This window comes from Artemia sp. Qi Xiang Cuo, chromosome 9 (genome assembly GCF_049724085.1).
Source record: "Artemia sp. Qi Xiang Cuo chromosome 9, ASM4972408v1, whole genome shotgun sequence".
NCBI lineage: Eukaryota > Metazoa > Arthropoda > Branchiopoda > Anostraca > Artemiidae > Artemia > Artemia sp. Qi Xiang Cuo.
In genome coordinates, this window is record NC_142802.1 from 68,444,600 (window position 1) to 68,465,691 (window position 21,092).

The 21,092-nt window shown below is 36.9% G+C and overlaps 1 protein-coding gene across 2 annotated transcripts in view; it reads right to left on the reverse strand.

Moving 5' to 3' along the window:
• The window catches only part of LOC148948971 (uncharacterized), a 364,117-nt gene that overhangs the window by 82,922 nt on the left and 260,103 nt on the right, over window positions 1–21,092 (reverse strand). For both annotated transcript variants that reach the window (XM_089094847.1, XM_089094846.1), the window contains exon 14: window positions 20,561–21,028. In XM_089094847.1, coding sequence (XP_088950973.1) covers window positions 20,561–21,028 — 468 coding nt within the window. The remainder of the gene's footprint in view (window positions 1–20,560; window positions 21,029–21,092) is intronic.

Sequence of the window (21,092 nt, forward strand, 5' to 3'; positions counted from 1 at the left end):
TATTATTTAAAGTCAGCGCTTAGTAGGGCTGTAGCAGTATGCACATAGTAGCATTTGGTTAATTCAACTGAAAGCAGTCAATTTCCAACTTAATATAAGATATTTACAATCTAAAACATCGCTTTACATAAAATTGACAATTTGATTTTGTTCAAACTACTCCACCCCCCATCAATTTCCACTATTTAATACTCCCCCCTCCGAGCCGGCCGTCACGGCGCTTTCCCGCAGCGCTTCCCGTGGCGCTTCTTGGGCCCGCAGCGCATCCCGTGGTGCTCCCCCCCCTGGCGCGTCTCGAGCCCACCAGCGCTTCCCGGGAGCCGTGGTGGCTCCCAACCGTTTACATAATGTCCGAAAAAAAAACGTATTGTGAGGCGGCATAAGTCGTTTCGCCTACTTCCCGTACAGGTTGTCTAGGACTCAAAATGAGCCTAGATTATTTGTAAGCCGCGTGTCTGTTCCGATTTCCAAGACTGAACTCCAACAGCTAGGAAAATAGGCAATTAAATGCAAGGGAACCGTTAACTCAGACATTATCAGAATGTTTCCCCTCGCTAAAATCATGGCGGCAAGTTGTAAGATTGAAAGCTATTTTAAAAATATCCTTGCGCAAATTACGGGATTCATATGTGACAGATAGATAAATGTGGTAATCTCTCTCAGCTCCTTCTTCTTCTCTTAAAACTATGGAATATTGAATTGTGAACGGAATAGCATTCACAGAGTTTCAAAGGCGGTGAGCATTAGCAGTAATTGACTGCACTTTTTAAGGGACCAAAAAAATGGAGGGCAACTATGCCCCCCCTACCCTTCCCCCTTTTCAACAATGTCAAAAATGGCAATTATTATTTTTTGGGAATATAACTTGTTTCGCTCTTACATAGAATTCCAATTTCCTAAATATCTAACGCTAATTTTGCAAAAAATTCCGCTATTTTCAGAAATATACCCAGAATTACGTAAAAGCATTGAAATCCTAGACTTCATTAGCCTAACCGCTAATGAAAGAACAAGACAGGAAAAGGGGTGAAACAGATCTATTTATATGCTTGTGTGGAGCTTTAAGCCAAAGATTAAAACTAGACAATATTCAATTGTGAACGGAATAGCATTTTGAGTTTCATAGGCGGTGAGAGATAGCAGTAAAAACTAGAAAATTACCTAAAAATATTCGCTTATAAGATATCGAAGCGATAGCAACAGAGAAAATAGCAAAGATTAGAAAAAAGAGGAGCGCTTTCTTTGCAAAAAAATTACATTTAGATATCTCCGAGGGTTAGGGGGGGGAGCAAAGAATACAATGGTTGGGGGGGGGGGGCGAGGGGTTAATATCCCGCTGAGATACACTTTTACACAGTGTTGAAAAATAGTGAAAAAGAAAAAACATTGGAAGAAATAGATATATATATATATTTATATAATATAGGTAGGAAAAAAAATGCTCACATTTGCAAATCCTGGCTGCACTTGGGGGCCGGATGGTCCAGGTAGTGCGTGTTGGAGGGTGGACGGGGTGGCGGCGCTATGTTCTTGTGCAGCTGGGCCAGCAATGTTATGGGCTTGCATAGATGAGCCAGCAGGGTTCTCCGTCCTTATGGCCCATTCTCTTTTTGGTTTATGCCCAAACTGTATGGGGGCTGGCACTGATGGGGCTGCCTCACCCCCTCTTGCTCTCTTGGAAGGAGGGGGCACACATTCTTCATAATTGGCCTTAAAAAAGAAGAGAAAAAAGTTAGTATGATAAATAATTTCCCCCTTTTTACAGAAAGAAAGTTAGTACCATCATCCATATAATTTTGTCTAGAAAAGCATTTATCACTAAGAAAGGCCCCCTACACCAGCATTTTCAGTAAAGTAAAAAGTAAAAATATACTAAACTCAGAAATCAAATGCTATTTTAATTAATTAAAAAAGGCTTATTCATAGACATCCCAACCTAACCTTACTTTTCATACAAATCTTTGTTTTCATTTTACAATAATGACGATAGACTTGAGGCATGTCCCCTCCCCCCTTTCATCAATGTCCTAAATATATTGTTAGTAATTATTTTTGGAAATAATCCCGTTTCAACGGTTCTCCGGCAAATACAGGTTACGAATCCACAAGCTTAATAAACAGCAATCTCTTTTTGCTTAAAACCGTTTTAATTTGATAAAGAGGGAAACAAATCCTTTTTATCATTGAAACCTTTTGGTTAAGTCGCTAACGTAAAGGATTGACAAGCAGGAAGTGCAATTGTGGGGTGTCAGCTAATTATCACCCATTGCAGAAAAATGTTTTTAAGTCAAGTAAGCGTCGGCGGCTTAAATGGAAACTGTTTATTAATAGCTATGGGATAGGCAGAAGTTGATTGTCACTTTTTGATAGGCTTACAGAAAGAATAAATTTATTGAAAAAAGAGAAATATTTCTATTTGCGAGAATTATACTTGTAAAAACAGTGGGGGGGGGGGTTGAGGGGGTTTATGTAATAAAAAGAACACATTTTATGTTTTCTATCGCGTATAAAGATTGCATGGGTGTTAGGTTTGTGGGGGAGGGGGTACTTACCTATATATACTAGAGGGTGACCAAGGAAAATAATTTTATTTTGAAAATAAAAATTAAAACGGAACTTACATGGTAAATTGAGGTTGCCAATGCTTCAAGCTCATCAATTATGTCAGTTGTTATATCCATTGTGTCACAATAGTTTCTGATAATTTAATCACAATGCATGACAGTTATATACGAAATCTCAAGGGTGAATTGTTATGTAAGCAAGCGCTTTGATTGGCTGAGAAGGAAACACGTGATCTAACTATTTCCAGGATTTCTGGAAACTCATGACATTCGCCTCGAGCAAAACAACAACAACAACAAATGCTGTTTCCTTTTTCTGGACACCATGAAATTCGCCTCGAGCATGCCCAAAACAACAACAACAACAAATGCTGTTTTCTATTTCTGGAAACTCATAAAATTCGCTGAGAGCGTGCACTTACAAAAACAACAACATCGACCATGACATTCGCTGAGAGCGTGCACTTACAACAACAACAACATCAACACCTTTGGAAATTTAGGTCAGTGACACACTTTGATTACGCAATCAATTTCTCCGAAATCCATCTCCCCTCGGGACTCTATGCCCATATTAGGACCATATACCACGTGGTCCTGTTCGGAGTCAATAGGACCTTTCTACTGTCGTAAAAACTTCAAAAAGAGCTCATTCGATTTGAAATTGAGAGGGCTATTGCCCTTCAATAGTTGAAAGCAATCGGAGGGAGAATCACCCCCCCCCCATCATTTCCCCAAACACTTTTGATCAACATTTTGATATGGCCATTTTGTTCAACGTCGTTGAAAAGTCAGGAAATTATGTCTTTGAGGATGAAAACCCTCCCCATAGCCCTCCAGACAAGGGTTGTATGTTATGCCCTTGGGGAATATAAGTTTTTTTTTAGAAAATGTATTCGTAGAAGCTTCAGAAAGGGCCCGTCGATTAGAAATTGAGAGGACTCGTGCGCTTTTTATTAGTCGGAAGTGATCTGAGGGCAAATGACCCCCCCCCCCCACGCCCATTATTTATCCAAACACTTCCAATAAAAATTTTCAGATAGTCATTTTGTTCAAGGTTTTAGAAAGTTTCGGAAATTATGTCTTTGAGGATAACAAACCCCCTAGCCCTCAGGTCAAAGGCTGTAAGTTATGCCCTGGGGGCTTGTAAGGTTTTTTATAGAAAGTGGGGTGATACAAATTTCAGAGGGGCCTCATTGCATTGTTAATCAGTGCTCTGGTGTTCTTTTTAAGAGTCAAAGTGATCGGAGGGCAGCTACCTCCCCCCCCCCACACACGTCGTATTGTCTCGAAATGCATCCATAAAAAATTTTGAGATAGCCATTCTAATATCATATAACAAGGGTTTTGCGGTTGAAACAGACCCCAGAGATTAGGGGCAAGGGTTCTAAGTTATGACCAGGGGATATTTAAGGTTTTTATGGAAGGGGTGATTGTTTAACTTTAGAAGAGGCTCATTTGGTTGAAAATTGGAAATTTTTTTCAGCGTCAAAAGTGAAGGAGGGCATTTAGCCCCCTTTCTAAAACCCCACCTTTCATCCAATGCATCTGATTGAAATTATGATATAGCGATATTTTTCAAAGTAGTCCCAAGAACATCTAATAATATCTCTAGAGATGACACACCCCCATCCCCAGCACCCTGGGCATAGGGCTATAAGTTATTTTATGAGGGCATATAAGTTTTTATGGAATATGCGGTCGTATAAACATCAGTTTGACCAGTTCAGACGGATTGGGCTTATGTTGAACGTTGACAAGTGCGAAATATACTTCATTTAATTCTAGTGCGAGCCTCCCTCTTAACTCTGGTTTTCTCTCTATTCCCTGTGTTTCTTTATTTCGGTGGCTTGGTTTTCACATTGGTAATAATCTCAAAACACTTCGGGTTCTGACAATTTCTAATGCAAAAAAAAATCATATAGGATGTTCAAATATTGTTGCAAATAGAGGGAGGTACAATAGAAAAGCGCTTGGGAAATTATATTCTTCATTTTGCGAACATTCTATTCTTTTGTATCTGGTTTTCTTCCAATTCTGAAGCCTAAAGATCTGAAATCTATCCAGAATTATTATCTTAAATTTCCTCGGTACCTTTAGTGCCTCACTTCGTGGTTCCGGAACCGGCATCAAATATCGCGATTCGGCCTCCCTGATCATTGGCAGTGCACCAGCGCTGCCTAAGTAAAGAACGATGTGGCCACAATGTGTTTTTTTTTGTTTTTTCTCCATACCCGAGCACTTCGTATCGAAGGAGTTGTCATAGAAACTTCAAAAAGGGCTCATTCGATTGGAAATTGGAGTGGCTAGTGCCCTTTTTAATAGTCGAAAGTGACTGGAGGGCAACTGCCCCCCCACCACACCTATCATTCCCCCAAACACATCCAATACAAATTTTGAGATAGCCATTTTGTTCAGCGTAGTTGATTTCCAGATAGAAAATATATTTTTGAGGAGGACACTCCCCCACACCCCTCAGGGCAAGGATTATAAGTTATGCTCTGGGGACATATGAGTTTTTTATTGAAATTTTTGTCTTAGAAACTTGAAAAAGGGCTATTTCGATTGGAAATTCAAAGGGGTAGTACCCTTTTTATTAGTCAAAAGTTATATGAGGGCAACTAAAACCTCTCTCACGCCCACCTTTCCCCCAAACACATCCACTCAAAATTTTTAGATATCCATTTTATTCAACGTAGTTGAAAGTTTCGGAAATTACGACTTTAAGGATGACAACCCCTCCCACCACAGCCCTCAGGGCATTGGTTGTAAGTTATTCCCTGGGGGCATATAAAGTTTTAATTGAAAGCGTTGTCGCAGAAACTTCAAAAGTGCTCATTCAGTTGGAAATTCAAAGGGCTAGTGCCTTTTTTAATAGTTGAAAGTGATTGGATAGCAACTAACACCCCTCTCACGCCCACCATTTTCCCAAACAGATCAATTTAAAATTTTGAGATATCTATTTTGTTCAACATTGTTGAAAGTTCTGGAAATTAGGTTTCTTAGGGTGATAACCCCCTCACAGCCCTCAGCGCAAGGGTTGTAAGTTATGCCCTGGGGTATATAAAAAGTTTGTATTGGAAGCATGGTCGTACAAACTGCAAAAGGGCTCATTCAATTGGAAATTAAAAGGGCTAGCACCTTTTTTAATAGTTGAAAGTGATTGGAAAGCAACTAATGCCCCTCTCACGCCCACCATTTTCCAAAACACATCAAATCAAAATTTTGAGATATCTGTTTTGTTCAACGTAGTTGAAGGTTCTGGAAATTAGGTCTTTTTGGATGATAACCGCTTCAGAGCCCTCAGTGCAAGGGTTGTAAGTAATGCCCTGGGGGCATATAAGGTTTACATAGAAAGCTGTTGTATAAATCATAGGCAGCGTGATCGGACTGCCTAAGTAAAGAACGGGGACACTCGAAAAGGAGACAAGAAACGGGGACTAAGTAAAGAGGAGCACACTCCACCACAACCCTCAGGGCAAGGGTTTTAAGTTATGCCCTGGGGACATATAAGGACGATGTTGGCACAATGTATTATTTATTAATTTTAACCTTTAAAGCAGGGCACTTCGTATCGAAGAAGTTGTCGTAGAAACTTTGAAAAGGGCTTATTCAATTGGAAATTTGCGGCTTGCGCCCTTTTTAATAGTCGAAAGTGATTTGAAGGCGACTAACACCCCTTCGACGCCCACTATTTCCCAAAAAACAACCAATCAAAATTTTGAGATACCGATTTTGTTTAGCGTAGTTGATTTCCAGATAGAAATTATATTTTCGAGGACAGCACCCCCCAGCCCTTAGGGCAAGGGTTGTAAGTTATGCCCTGGGGGCAAAGAAGCCGTTGTCGTATAAACTTCAAAAAAGGCTTATTCGATTGGAAATTCAAAGGGCTAGTGCCCTTTTTAAAAGTCAAAAGTGATTGAAGGGCAACTAACCCGCCTCTCATGCCCACCTTTTCCCCAAACACATCTAATCAAAACTTTGAGGTCTCCATTTTATACAGCGTAGTTTTAAGTTCTGGAAATTAGGTCTTTGAGGATGACAACATCCCCAAAGTCCTCAGGGCAAGGGTTGTAAATTATGCCCAGGGGCATATAAGGTTTTTATATAACGCGTTGTCGTAGAAACTTCAAAAAGGGTTCATTTGATTGGAAATTAAAACTGCTAGCGCTCTTTTTTTGGTAGTCGAAAGTGATTGGCACGCAACTAACACCCCTTCCACGCCCACCATTTTCCCAAACACATCCAATAAAGATTTTGAGATAGCCTTTTTGTTCCATGCAGTTCAAAGTTCAGGAAATTATACCTTTGAGCAGGATGCTCCCCCCACAGTCTTCAGGGCAAGGGTTATAAGTTATGCCCTGGGGCATTTAAGGTTTTTTATTCAAATCTTTGTCGTAGAAACTTGAAAAAGAGCTCATTCGATTGGAAATTCAAAGAGCTAGTGCCCTTTTTAATAGTCGAAAGGCATTTGAGGGAAACTAACCCCCCTCTCAAGCCCATCTTTTCTCCAAACACATCCAACCAAGATTTTAGATGGCCATTTTATACAACGTATTTGAAATTTTTGGAAACTAGGTCTTCAAGGATGACAACCCCTCCCCCCCCCCCCACAGCCCTTAGGACAAGCGTTGTAAGTTATGTCCTGGGGACATATAAGGATTTTATTGAAAGCGTAGAAACTTCAAAAGGGCTCATTCAATTCGAAATTGAAAGGGTTAGTGCCTTTTTTAATAGTTGAAAGTGATTGGAGAGCGACTAACCCCCCTCTCACGCCCATCATTTTCCTAAACATATCCAATCAAAATTTTGAAATATCTATTTTGTTCAACGTAGTTGAAAGTTCTTGAAAATAGGTCTTTTAGGATGATAACCCCCTCCGAGCCCTCAGGGCAAGGGCTGTAAGTTATGCCCTGGGGACATATAAAGTTTATATAGAAAGTTTTTATAGAAAATTAAAAAAGGGCTCATTTGATTGGAAATTGAAATTGCCCTTTTTAATAGTCGAAAGTGAGTGGAGAGTAATTAACCCCCCTCTTACGCCTACCATTTCCCCAAAAACATTCAATCAGCGTTTAGAGATAGCAATTTTGTTCAACGCAGTTGAAAGCTCTGGAAATTATGTATCTAAGGATGACAAACCCCCCAGAGCCCCAAGGGAAAAGGTTGCAAGTTCTGCCCTGGGGGCATATAAGGTTTTTATAGATAGAGTTTTCGTAAAAATTCAAAAGGGGCTCATTCAATCCGAAATTGAGAGGGCTAGCGCCACTTGTAATAGTCGATAGTGATTGGAGGGTAACTAACCCCCCTCTCATGCCCGCCATTCCTCCAAACATATCCTATCAAAATTATCAGATAGCCATTTTTTTCAACGTAGTAGTTAGTTCAGGAAATTAGGTCTTTGAGAATGAACCCCCCCAGAACTCAGGGCAAAGGTTGTATGTTATGCCCTGGGGGCATATAAGATTTTTATTGAAAGTTTTGTGGTAGAAACTTTAAAAGGGCTCATTTGATTAGAAATTGAAAGGACTATGGCCATTTTTAATAGTTAAAAGTGACTGGAGAGTGACTACCACCTCTCTCAAGCCCACCATTTCCCCAAACACATCCAATAAAAATTTTGAGATAGCCATTTTGTTTAACGTAGTCGGAAGTCCTAGAAATTTGGTCTTAGAGGATGACAACCACCCTAGCAGACTTTAGGGTAAGGGTTGTAATTTATGTCCTGGGGGCATATTAGGTGTTTATAGAAAGCGTTGCCGTAGATATTCAAAAAGGGTTCATTCGATTAGAAATTGAAAGGTCTTTAATAGTCGAAAGTGATTGAAATTTTTATAGTAAAGATCGATGTGGGTATAATGTATTATTTTTTTTTTGTTGTTGTTGTTTAGACCAGGGCATTTCGTATCGAAGGAGTTGTCGTGGGAACTTTAAAAAGGGCTTATTCAATTGAAAATAAAGAGGGATGATGCCCTTTTTAATAGTCGAAAGTGATTTGAAGGCAACTAATCCCCCTTCCACTCCCCCCCCCCTCCCAAGCCCCCCTCCCATTTGCCTATTATGTTTAAAAACTAAATGTTGCCTTAAGATTAAAACAAAATGCACTGTGATAATGCTAATTCCAAATAAGGCATCTCAGCAGTATCCCAAGAACGACTGAGGGTATTACATTCAAACTTTTGGGGCTACTACTGCTCTTAAAATTTAACCAAATCAAAATAGTGTAAGTTTAACCAAGCTATCAAAGAAAGTAAACAGATTTTTTTGGGAATGGTATCAAGTTTTCCATTTCAGGTCAACTAGAGGAGGTATGAAACTAAATTAAACAGTACCATTTGTGTCCAGATTTTTAAAAGGGTGTATGTTGTTGAAAATTGCTGAAAATTTTCTCCAGCATACAAATAGCAGGCCAAACTATAAAGTTTAAAAAAACGAAAAGTAAAGTATTATTTTCTTTTTCCCTGAAAAGATTATGTCAATATAAAACGAACAGAAACTAATTAAAAAAAATTTTCAACAAAATAAGTTTTTCAAAGAAAAGTAAAAACTCCATTAAACAAAAATGAGCAAAAATAAAATCAAACAATCTACCAAGTGCGAAACTACCACAAATCAGCATCCATAAATAAATGAAACCCAAAACAAACACAATTTACAATAATTAACCAAGTCAAACTCAAAACGAGCAGAAATTAGCATAAGATGGGCGCAAAACCCCTATGCCTTCCCAAGCCCTGAGCAAAATTTACACTTTACTGAAAAATACAAATGAATGTGGATTGTCAGTTTAATATACATATATTGAAATTTAGTAATAAAAATTTTAATATTATTTGATTTATTAAAGTTATAAAAGTAAAAATATTTACATTTTTTCAGTAAAGTGCAAATTTTGTTTTGGGCTTGGGAAGGCATAGGGGTTTTGTACCCAGCATATTGTTCGTTTTGAGTTTGACTTGCTTAATTATTGTAATTTCTGTTTCTTTTGAGTTTCATTTATTTATCGATGCTGATTTGTGGTAGTTTCACACTTGGTAGATTATTTGACTTTATTTTTGCTTATTTTTTGCAAATGGAGTTCTTTACTTTTCTTTGAAAAACTTATTTTGTGGAAAATTTTTTTTTAATTAATCTACGGTAAAAAGTGACTGTGCTTGCCGAAAAGCTGTCGTCATCTGCAGGTCTTACTGCGCACCATAATTTAAGTCGTTTTATGTAATTAATTGTTAAGAGTGCGAGTTAGTTTTTTTTTGTTCTTGATGTACTCCACTTCTTTATGTTCATAGTGGGTAATAAATAAATTATTATGGGGCTTATTTAATTGGAAATTGGAATTTATAGTGCCCTTTTTAAGAGTAAAAGTAATTTGAGAGCAAACAGCCCCCTCCACGCTCATCATTTGCCTTAACACCTCCAATCAAAATTTGGATAAAACAATTTTATTCATCGTAGTTGAAGGTTTTAGAAATTATGTGTGTGAGGAAGACAATTCCCCCCCCTCCCTACAGCTCTTAGGGAAAGGGTTGTAAGCTATGCCCTTGGGGCATATAAGGCTCTTATAAAAAGGGTGGTCGTATATACTTTGTAGGGGACTCATTAGATTGGTAATCATAAGTTCTAGTGCCATTTTTAAGAGTCAAAGTTATCAGAGTGCAGCTTCCTCCCCCCCCCCCTCACACACACAGAAACACGTCGTGTTTTCCTGAGATGTATCCAATAGTTATTTTGAGACAGTCCTCTTAATAAAAATAGACCAATTATCATATAACAAGGCTTTTGAAGTTGATACAAACCAACAGAAACTGAGGGTTGTAAGTCATGCCCCTGGGGCATTTAAGGTTTTTATGAAAGGGATGGTTGTATAAGCGTTAGAAGTGGCTCATTTGATTGAAATTGGAAATTCTAGTTCCCTTTTAAGAGTCATTAGTGATGGAGATCAATTAGTACACCTCCCTCCCAACTACCCCTCTTTTCCCAAAATACATCTGATTGAAACTGTGCGATAGCAATTTTGGCTAAAATAGTCCAAAGAACACTTAACAATGCTTCCAGGGTTGACACAACCCCCCAAAGCCCTGGGGCAAGGGCTTTAAGCTAAGTCCTGGGGGCATATAAGGTTTTTATGGAATGGGTGGTCGTATTAAATTCAGATGGTTCTCATTAGATTTTAAATTGAAAGCTATAGTACCATTTTTAAAGACTCGAAGGGATTATAAAGACCCCCCCCCCACCTACGCCCATCATTTCCCATAATAAACATCCAAACAAAGTTTTGAGACATCAATTTTTTCAGCCTTATTGAAAGATTCAGTAATTATGCGTAGCAATAGTTGTAGTAGCAGTAGCAGCATTATCAACAGTATGCACATAGCACATTTTTTCAGCATCCCCTTCAACACACGATAATATTCTTAACTTAATACCATCAACCGGTCCTAAAGTATTGCTGATACATCCTCTTGGACGTATCAAGAGGACGTATCAACCTATATGGGCATAGTGTGTTTCAATTTATTTCAATACAGTTACAATATTGTCCGAAATTTTTGCCTTAATACCCTTAGGTTTATTAATTGTAGTAGTAGCACCAGTATAATATAGCAATAGCTGTAGGAGAACAATTAATAGTAGTAGTCTTAGTTTTAGTAGCAGTGCTAGTAGTAGCAGTAATAGTAATAGTAGTAGTTGTTGTAGGAGTAGACGCATTTGTATTATGATGCAAATATTGTCTTTTGATTAGTTGCTGATATGCCCTTTTGACAACCTGCTTACGGATGGCAGGTTGTCATCCATACAACAGAAATATTCTCTGAAACTTTCACCTTCATAGATTTATAGGTTGTGGATTTTGATCTGGCCAGAAGACACTGTGTGTATCCATTTAATGCTGCTTCTTTGATTACTGCAACTGACGACACTAATTGCATTAAATTGGGAATGTTTAGGAGGAGTTTTAATTAAACGAAAAACATATGTGTATACAGGTATTAAAAGTGCATATAAGCACTATAGGGCACATAAGGACAAGGGAAGCGATGTTCTATTATAGCTAGTAGTATCATTGATAATTTAAAGGAGCTAATTTGACTGAAAATTAAAAGTTCTAGTTCCCTCTTAAGAGTAAAAAGGGATTTGAGGCCAATCAGCCTTACTCTTTATTTCAAAATTTTCCAGACACTTCCAATCAAAATTTTAAGACAGTCATTTTGTTCAGAATAGTTGAATCGTTTAGCAACTATATCTTTAGTGTTATTGGGTTGGTGAACCCCCAGCAATTATGTAATTTGTCGATTATATTTAAATACCAAATACTGCTTTAAAACTATATCAAAACACACTGTTTGTATTCTGGTTGCCAATAAGACATCTCAGTAATACACCAAAAATGACTGAGGCTATTAAGTTTAAACTTATGGGGCTATTTCTATTGCTACTTCTGCTCTTAAAATTTTACTAAATCAAAAGAGTGTAAATGTATCCAGGCTGTGAAAGAGCACATATATAATTTTTGGGGAATGCTAAAAAGTTTCTTCAGCATATAAATAGCAGGCCAAACTATAAATTCTTAAAGGAAAACCAGAAGGATTCAAACTATTATTTGCTTTTTCTCTGAAAAAGACTATGTAAATATAAAACGAAAAAAATTAATTATAAAAATATTTTCCACAAACTCCATTAAACCAAAAATGAACAAAAACAGAATCAAATAATCTACCAAGCATACAACTACCACAAATCGGTATCAATAAGTAAATGAAACCCAAAACAAACAGAAATTAAAATAAACAACAGAGTCCAACTCAAAACGAGCAGAAATTAATATGACTACGGTTCAAAACCCCTATGCTTTCTAAAAGCCAGAATATAATTTGTACTTTACTGAAAAAATTCTTGTAACTATTTTAACTTTTATAATTTTAAAAAATGAAAAATTAATTAAGATTTTAAGGAATAAATATCAGCATATGTATATTAAACAGACAATGCACATTTTTTGTTGTAAATTCATTTGAATTCTTTTCAGTAAAGTACAAACTATATTCTGACTTTTAGAAAGCATAGGGGTTTTTAACACTACTCATAATAATTTCGGCTTGTTTTGAGTTTGACTCTGTTATTTATTTTAATTTTTGTTCGTTTTGGGTTTCATTTATTTATTGATACTGAAATGTGGTAGTCTTATGCTCAGTAGATTATTTGATTATGTTTTTGTTAATTTTTTGTTTAATGAAGTTCTTTACTTTTTTTGAAAAAAACTTATTTTGTGGAAAATTTTTTTTTTTTATGATTAATATTAGAAAAGGATGTCACCAAATGAAAATAATAAACTAGTTAAATAGGTATTTTTAATGATACTTTAAGATGGGAGAAAGGATTCGTGGCCCAATCAGCTTAAGAATATATCACACCCTGCAGGCTGGGTAATTGCTGGAATGGGAGAAAGGGGATAGGAGCGATCTTAGGGACTGTTTTAAGGACAGTTACTACTAGATTTCAGTCTTAGGAAGTCCAGGCTTGTCAAGCTGAGAAGGCCACCTCACCATCCTTGGGTCAATATTTGGAGGTCAATAAGAACTGGGGCGAAGAAATTTATCTAGAAATGGGATAAAGCCCAAGAGATTTAAAACGGGTAATATCTGTAAGGTTGAATTTTATACCTCTTGGAGAAAGAAGAAAATATTTTAGGAGGGCTAGATGGAGGAATGGTCCTTGCTGTTACCTAAATGTGGAGACGTGGATGAGTCTTTCCATAGAAATATTTGGTAGGGAAGTCAGGAGGAAATGTTGGATTTTATAAATTTTTACAAGTAGGTGTTATTTAGATATAAATAATATTGGAACGTTCGTATGAGGTATGAGGCATCGTAAGGATTTTCTTGAATAGTCAGTTTAAGGGTTTTGTCAGTTTACGTTTGTTGTTGCATTTTTTCTTGGCTTGTTTTTGTGTGTCACCATGGCCCAATAGAGTTTTCGTGTGAATAATTCTATTTATCTATCTATCTATCTGTTTATTGAGGTAGAATTTAAACTAAATCAAAATACACTATTTGCATGTGGATTGTCAAAAGGTTAGATTTAGGTATTAAGTTGGAACTTTCAGAAAATGCTGAAAGGGGAAGAACAATTGACAAAAAGGTAATATATGCATGCCACTACTAACACTGCTACCACTGCTACATTTACTAATACTACTACTGCTACTAAATTTATCCAACTGTTAATTCAATTGTAACAGCTTGTAAGGCTTATAGCATTAAGATTAAAAAAGGCGCCAAAACGGGGTTAAAAGTCCACATCAGCAATATTTTTGGAATGACTTACCGAGTCAATGTGAAACTTCCAAGGTATAATGAAAGGGATGTTCAACGGACCAAAAGATAAAAATGTATTTGATACTACCTCCATTAATACTGCTGCCAGTATTGTTCCTACAACTACAAATAAAACACTAACACTTCAAGCACTTCTCCTACTACCACCGCAGCTACTGTGATACTAGTACTATTAAGGCTAAGTCTGTGAAGATAAAATTTGAGAGAATATTGAAGGCGAATTCGAACTCATAAAATAAACTATGTGCACTTAGATTGTCGAAAAATCGTATCTTCAGAATTGATTTGTGCATTAAGTTGAAATATTCGGAGAATGCTTAAAGGGTAAAATCCATTGAACAAAAGGCTATATATGCACGCTACTACTTATACTACTATCATTGCTGCATTCACTAGTTCTACTACCGCTATTATTATTGCTCCAACTACTACTTCTATTGCAATTACTTGTAAGTCTAAGAAAATTAAGATGAAAATTTTAACAGGCATATAAATATACAGGTTATCAAAAGGAGATATCGACAGTGTCATAGCAATGACTAATTCTACTGAGTTGAGCACTAATACTGCTCCTTTGACTACTATTACAACTATGCCTAAGGGTCTGAAGCTGAAATTTACAGAAAAATTTTAGACGGGGAGGGTATACTGGATCAAAACACGCCATCTATAACCAAATTACTAAAGGGCAGATCAGCAATATCTTAGGAACAGTTTTGTGGTGAATTTTAAACTTACAAGGCTTGTTTTTGGGGGTTGTCGAACTAACCAGAAGACAAAAATTGCATCATAATACTACTGCTTCTACCTCTACAACAACTACTACTGCTACTAATACTGTTACTGCTACTAATACTACTGATAATGAAACTGAGACTATTAATGTTATTTCTATTGCTAGTACTAAGGCTGCTACTACTACAGCTACTGGCTCTACTGCCACTGCTTCTAAAGCTTGGGGTATTAGGGCAACAATTTTGGGCAATTTTGAAACTTTATTTAACTAAATAGAGTATGCCCACATAGGTTGTCAAGAGGACGTATCAGCAATGCTTCAGGAATGGTTGATGGAATTAAGTTGACACTTTCACCTTATGTTGAAGGGCATGTTCAACAAAAAGTTGCTATGTACATAATTTATCTAATTCTTCCACTGCTACTACAACTATTGCTACTGCACAAGCTATGGGTATTATGGTAAAGCTTTCGAGGAATATTTAGGCCGATGTTAAACTAAATCAAAACGAACTGTGATTATGTAGAACGTCAAAAGGGTGACAAAGCAATAACACACTAACGGCTTACATTATTAAATTAGAACTTTCAGGGTAAGTTTTGGTGGATTTTGAACTAGCCAGAAGACATCCTGCTTATACTGTTTATACTACATCTACGGATACTGTAATGACTCTAATGGTATTAAGTTGAAAATTTTAGGGAATGTTTATGAGGAGTTTCAACTAAACAAATAGAGTTCGACCTTGCCCTGAACAGCCCAAGTCAAAAGGGGTGTGTAAATTTTTCGAAAAAGGAACATGTAAATTTGGTATTCACTGCCGGTTCCTACATCCATGTTATAGTTTCTTTGCCAAGTCATGTAGTAGTATTGAATGTGTCCTTGATCATATAAAGATGTGCCCTCGTTTTAGATGCTTAGATGAAAATTGTAGACTAGCGCATTTTAACCGTACTAACCGTACTGACCCAAGCTCATCAAAAAACGCCCACTTTCGACGACGCAAACAGCAGAAAATCCAAAACAAACCCTCTTGGGGTCTAGAAAAGAAGGTCCACCTTCCTGGGGAATCCAGCATCCCTTTTCAGTACACCACCCCTCCTATGACACATCTCAGAAGCCTCTTAGTCCCCCTCCCTCCTCCGCCTCCACCGCTCCCCCCCCTTGCCAAACCCCCCCACCCCCAGAAAAAGAACACTCCCAATTTGACGTATTCCCAGATCACCCGGAAACCGTTCTCCCATCCCTTGCACTTTATCCCCCCTGGCTACCCTCCCAGTATAACTCTGGTTTAAGAGTAAGCAGGCAGAATGATCCAAAGGTAACATATCCATGCAAAATTTCTAAAACTGCAAATAGTAAGATTAATTCCACCGCAGTTCCATTCCTACTTAATAATATTCCCATAATATGTTCGCTGTCCTCCTTTTCTCTCAAGCCCAGTCCAGTCCCGTCTTTAAATAATGCCTCAAAACCACACCCTTACCCACAGCACCCTTCTCATAAACTTCAACCCCAAATAACTCCATCCTGAATTGAGAAAAAATCCCAATACCCAAATCGGTTAAAATTTCCAACTTTCCTACTTACCAATGCTGAGAGCCTGAATTTTGACAAAATTACCGAACTCGAGGGTATCTCTGAAATTCATAAAATTAATATTATTGCTGTGACAGAGGTCCAGTCCCAGAACCCAGATTTCCTAAAAATTAGCAATTATACTCAATTTATAAAACTTCGCCCTCCCGACCACCCTCTCGGGAAAAAAGGGGGTGGTATATTATTTTTTGTCCGAGATAACCTCCAGCCTAAACTCATCCCCACCCCCAACTTATCAGATTATCATGAAATTCTATGGCTGAGCCTTCAACCGAAAGTACTTCCCCGCCCTTTCAATTTAATTGTAACCGCCGTCTTTTATCATTCCCCTAACCAACGTATTGACCAGAAACGCAAATTTATCCAACAATTTCTTATAAGTGCTGACTTTGTGTTATCAAAGTATCCAAACGCTGGTATTTGCTTACTTGGTGATGCGAATGACCTGAGGATAGACTCTATCTGCACCTCTCTTAATATTAAACAACTGGTTAAAATATCTACAACAAAAGGTAACACCTCTCTGGATGTTATTTGTTCCAACATGAGTAAGTTTTATAACTCCCCGCAAGCACTGCCACCACTAGGAGGCAGTTACCACTATTGTCTTCTTTTTTCTCCCTCCTCAGCCATTGAACATTCCTTTACTACCTCCATTGGGGTTTGCCGTCCCCTCAGTGACGCAGGACTTTTTTCTTTTGGATCATGGCTGACCAGTGAAAGTTGGTCAGACCTTTATAATTCTAATAACCTTGATGACAAAATTTTGATTTTTCACAAAAACTAATTGATTCCTATTCATTATATTTCCCGGAAAAAAAAAATCAGAAAGTGCTCCAGTGATAAACCTTACATAAATAATCACATAAAAACATTAATTCGTACGAAAATAAGCTTATTTAAGAGGGGTAATTTAGCTGAAGAAAATAACTTAAGAAAGGAATTATAAATTACATTAGAAAAGCTGCCCGAGCCTATTATAAAAACAAAATTAAAGACTTGTGCCATGATAAACCAAAGAACTGGTACTCTGAAATTAAAAAACTTACCGGCAAGAGTCAAGAACAACTAAATTTTAATTTAAATGAACCTCCAAAGACCACAGCTAATAACCTAAATCAGTTTTTGGCTTCTATTGTCCAGAGTCTCCCACCACTATCTTATGAATTTCCAGATATTCCTGTTCCTTTTTCACTCCCACATATTTCTCCACTTGATGTTGTAAAAAAAATTGAAAACCTAAAACAATCAAGTATTTACCCTTTAGATATTCCTGTTCCTCTGATTAAAGCTTTCAGTTATTACCTCGCAAAACCCCAATCTACCCAGTTTAATGGAATTACCAAATCTGAACAGTTCCCTCAATATTGGAAACAAGGCTTTATTACCCCAATTAAAAAGAAAAATGGCAAGCCTGGTTTTGATGGCATTCGTCCTATTACCCTCACCTCGATTTTTTCAAAATTGTATGAAAGTTTTCTCGCAGACTGGCTTAAGATGAAAGTCCTCCCCCTCATTGATCTTAGACAGTTTGGTAATCTTAAATCCACGTCAGCCTCTCATTACCTGATCCATCTTGTTGATACCATGGGTACATTAATTAAAAAATCTAACACTTGGCTTAATCTAATATCTATTGATCTTCAAAAAGCCTTTGATTTGATTAACCACGATTTACTCATGCATAAACTTATAAATGAATTTCACATTGCAACTGTCCTTGTTAAGCTCGTTGCCTCTTTTGTCTCTAATAGATCTCAAGCAGTTAAATATCTAAATTGTTTCTCAGATCATCTCCCCATATTTAATGGAATTCCTCAGGGGACTATTCTAGGCCCTCTTCTTTTTTCACTTATGATTAATAGCGTTTCAACCCTTTATGACAATAGATGGAAATTTGTTGATGACTTGACAGTTTTAGAGATATGTCATAAAAACATCTTTAGCAACCCAATGAGCATACTCCAAGATATTGCCTGTGAGGCCTCTTCCCTTGAAATGACTGTTAACCCTTCTAAATCTGCAATAGTCTCAGTAAGTTTTTTTAAATCCCCTCCCCTTTTTCTTACTCCTATACCTCCTGAAACCTCTGTCACATCTCTTAAACTCCTTGGTGTTACAATTTCTTCTAATTTGAAATGGGATGCCCATATAAATAATATCCTACGACAAGCAAACTCCTCGCTTTCCCTCCTTAAACTTTTAAATAAATTCAGTTGCCCCGAATCACATTTACTACAAGTATACATTTCTTTTGTGCGTCCCATATTAGAGTACGCTTGTCCTGTGTGGCACCCTGGCCTCTCTAATGAAGCAACACGAAAAATTTAAAATGTCCAAAAGAGAGCTCTAAAAATTATTTTTAAAGAGGGCAAGATACCGTATTTGTATTTGTTAAATATTTCAAACCTAGAGACCCTCGAGAGAGGAAGAAATAATTTGTGCCTCCGTTTTGCAAAAAAGGCCATAACAAACCCTCGGACGGCAAGTATTTTCCCCAAATGTCACTCCCCATCCAGATTACGGCCGCCTCGAGCTGTTTCTGATCCTATCCCTGTTTTGTCCCCCATTCACTGCGTTACTTCGAGATATGAAAAAACTTTTGTCCCCTTTATTACAGGAAAATTGAATAAAATGTCCCAATAGTTTCTTTTTTTTACTTTCTTATCTTTATCTTATCTTTAGCTATAACTGACACAATTAATAGTTTCTAATTTATACCTAACCAATTTCTTGTATTGCCAGTGTAGCAAGTGTTTCATAAATTTTTATTTTAATGTCATGTTCGAACTTATTTTTTACTTCATATTTTTATCTTTTACCTGACCTCAGAATTTTGATCTTTTTATTTGACTTGATTTGTGTGTTATTGTCTGTTATTTGACTCAGAATGCGAATTCGGCATTCAAAGGCTAGTGATAGTTCATTTTTGGAATAAATCTTATCTCTCTAAATAAACTATATGCATGCAGGTATTAAAAGGATAAATGATCAATATCATAGGCAGTGCTGCTCTATCCATCTCGTAATATAACTGAGAATTAACAAGAGCTAGTTTTTTGGAAATTATCAGTTCTAGTGGCCCTTTTAAGAGTCAAAAGTGATTAAAGGGCAATCTGCCTTCCTTATAATTTGGAGGTCTGATTTTCCAAGCACTTCCAATCAAAATTTATAACAACCATTTTGATCAGTATTGCTGAACAGTCTAGTAACTATTTTTCTAGGGTTAGTGGGTAGGTTATCCACCCAGAGTTATAAAATTTGCCCATTGTGCTTAAATACTAAATTTTTCTTTAAATTTACATCACAATGCATTTATCAAATTTACCAATAAGACATATCAGGAATTTCCCGAGAAAGACTGAGGGTATAAAGTTCAAACTTTTGGAGCTACTTCTATTCATTTTCTTTACTAGCCAAAATGTTTTTTTTTTTGGGGGGGGGGGCAAGAGATTTTACCGACTGGCTGGTTGTTTTTACCGACTGCTTTTTGTCAATAATTAGCATAATGTCGGTTTCGAGTGCAGTATGTAGAATCACTGCACGAGTCGGTAAAACTGCTGCATTTACCAACCGAGATTTAGATTTAGGTACTTATCATGTCACCATTTTAATAGTGTTTAGTTAACCAAATGGAAAAGTATGGTACTACATGTAAAATCACGGAAGGAGTCGGTAAAACGGCTGCGTTTACCGACCAAGTTCAAAATTTCTGTAGATGACATGTCAATATTGTTTATTGAACAGAACAAAGAATTTTAGCACCGTCGTAAAAAGCATGGCGCCAAGTGCCTCGATTTTAAAGATTTTTTTTACATTGTGACCAAAAACAAAGAGAGGGGATGTCCCCCCCCCTCTATGTAAGGGCCCTGCGTCTATTACTACTTCTGCTCTTAAGATTTAACTAAATAAAAAAAAAGAGTGTAATTGTATCCAGGCTGTTAAAGAGCATAGTTAGATTTTTTGGGTATGGTATTAAGTTTATTTTTCAGGTTCACTAGAGGAGGTATAAAACTAAACTAAACAATGCTAGTTGTGAAAAGATTTTCAAAAGGGTGTATTTTGTTAAGAATTTCTGAAAAAGTTTCTACAATAAACAAATAGCAGGCCAAACTATAAATTCTTAAAGAAAAAACAAAAAAGATTTAAACAATTTTTGTCCTGAAATAGACTATGTAAAAATAAAACGAATACATATTAATTTTAAAAAAAATTCCCACAAAATGAGCTGTCTATACAAACAAACAAATTCTTCTGTTCAAAGTTGTATTTAGTCTTAATATATATTTTTGCTTAAGTTTTATTTTCTTTTCTTTAAGAACCATTACCTGATTTTTAGAATCATCGAATGATCCACTCAACTGGAGATGTTCTTGAACTTTATAACATGGATTAGTGATGGTATGCTGGCATTCTGGTAAAACCTGCTTAACCTCAACAGTGCATATGTGCTTTTGAATATCTGCCCCACATTCTATTCTAGCCTCATGTCCACAGGGTAATGCAGCCGTGACAATGTGGATCTTGGAATGTCTTTTACCAAAACAAGGGCTAGTGATGGTATGCTGGCATTTTGGGAAAGCCTGCTTAACCTCAACAGTGCAAATGTGCTTTTGAATATCTGCCCCACATTCTATTCTAGCCTCATGTCCACAAGGTAATACAGACGTGACCATAACATCACACTTCACACAATCTTCAAAGCATAATTGGCGACAGTGATGATCACTCTTGCAGCTTTTGCTTTTCTTCATACATTGTTTTTTACAAACGAATCCCTTATGCTCAGGATCTTCCTAAAAATTTCAATTTAAAAAATTAAAATAGAAACAAGAAATGAGCAATGTAAATAAATACGTT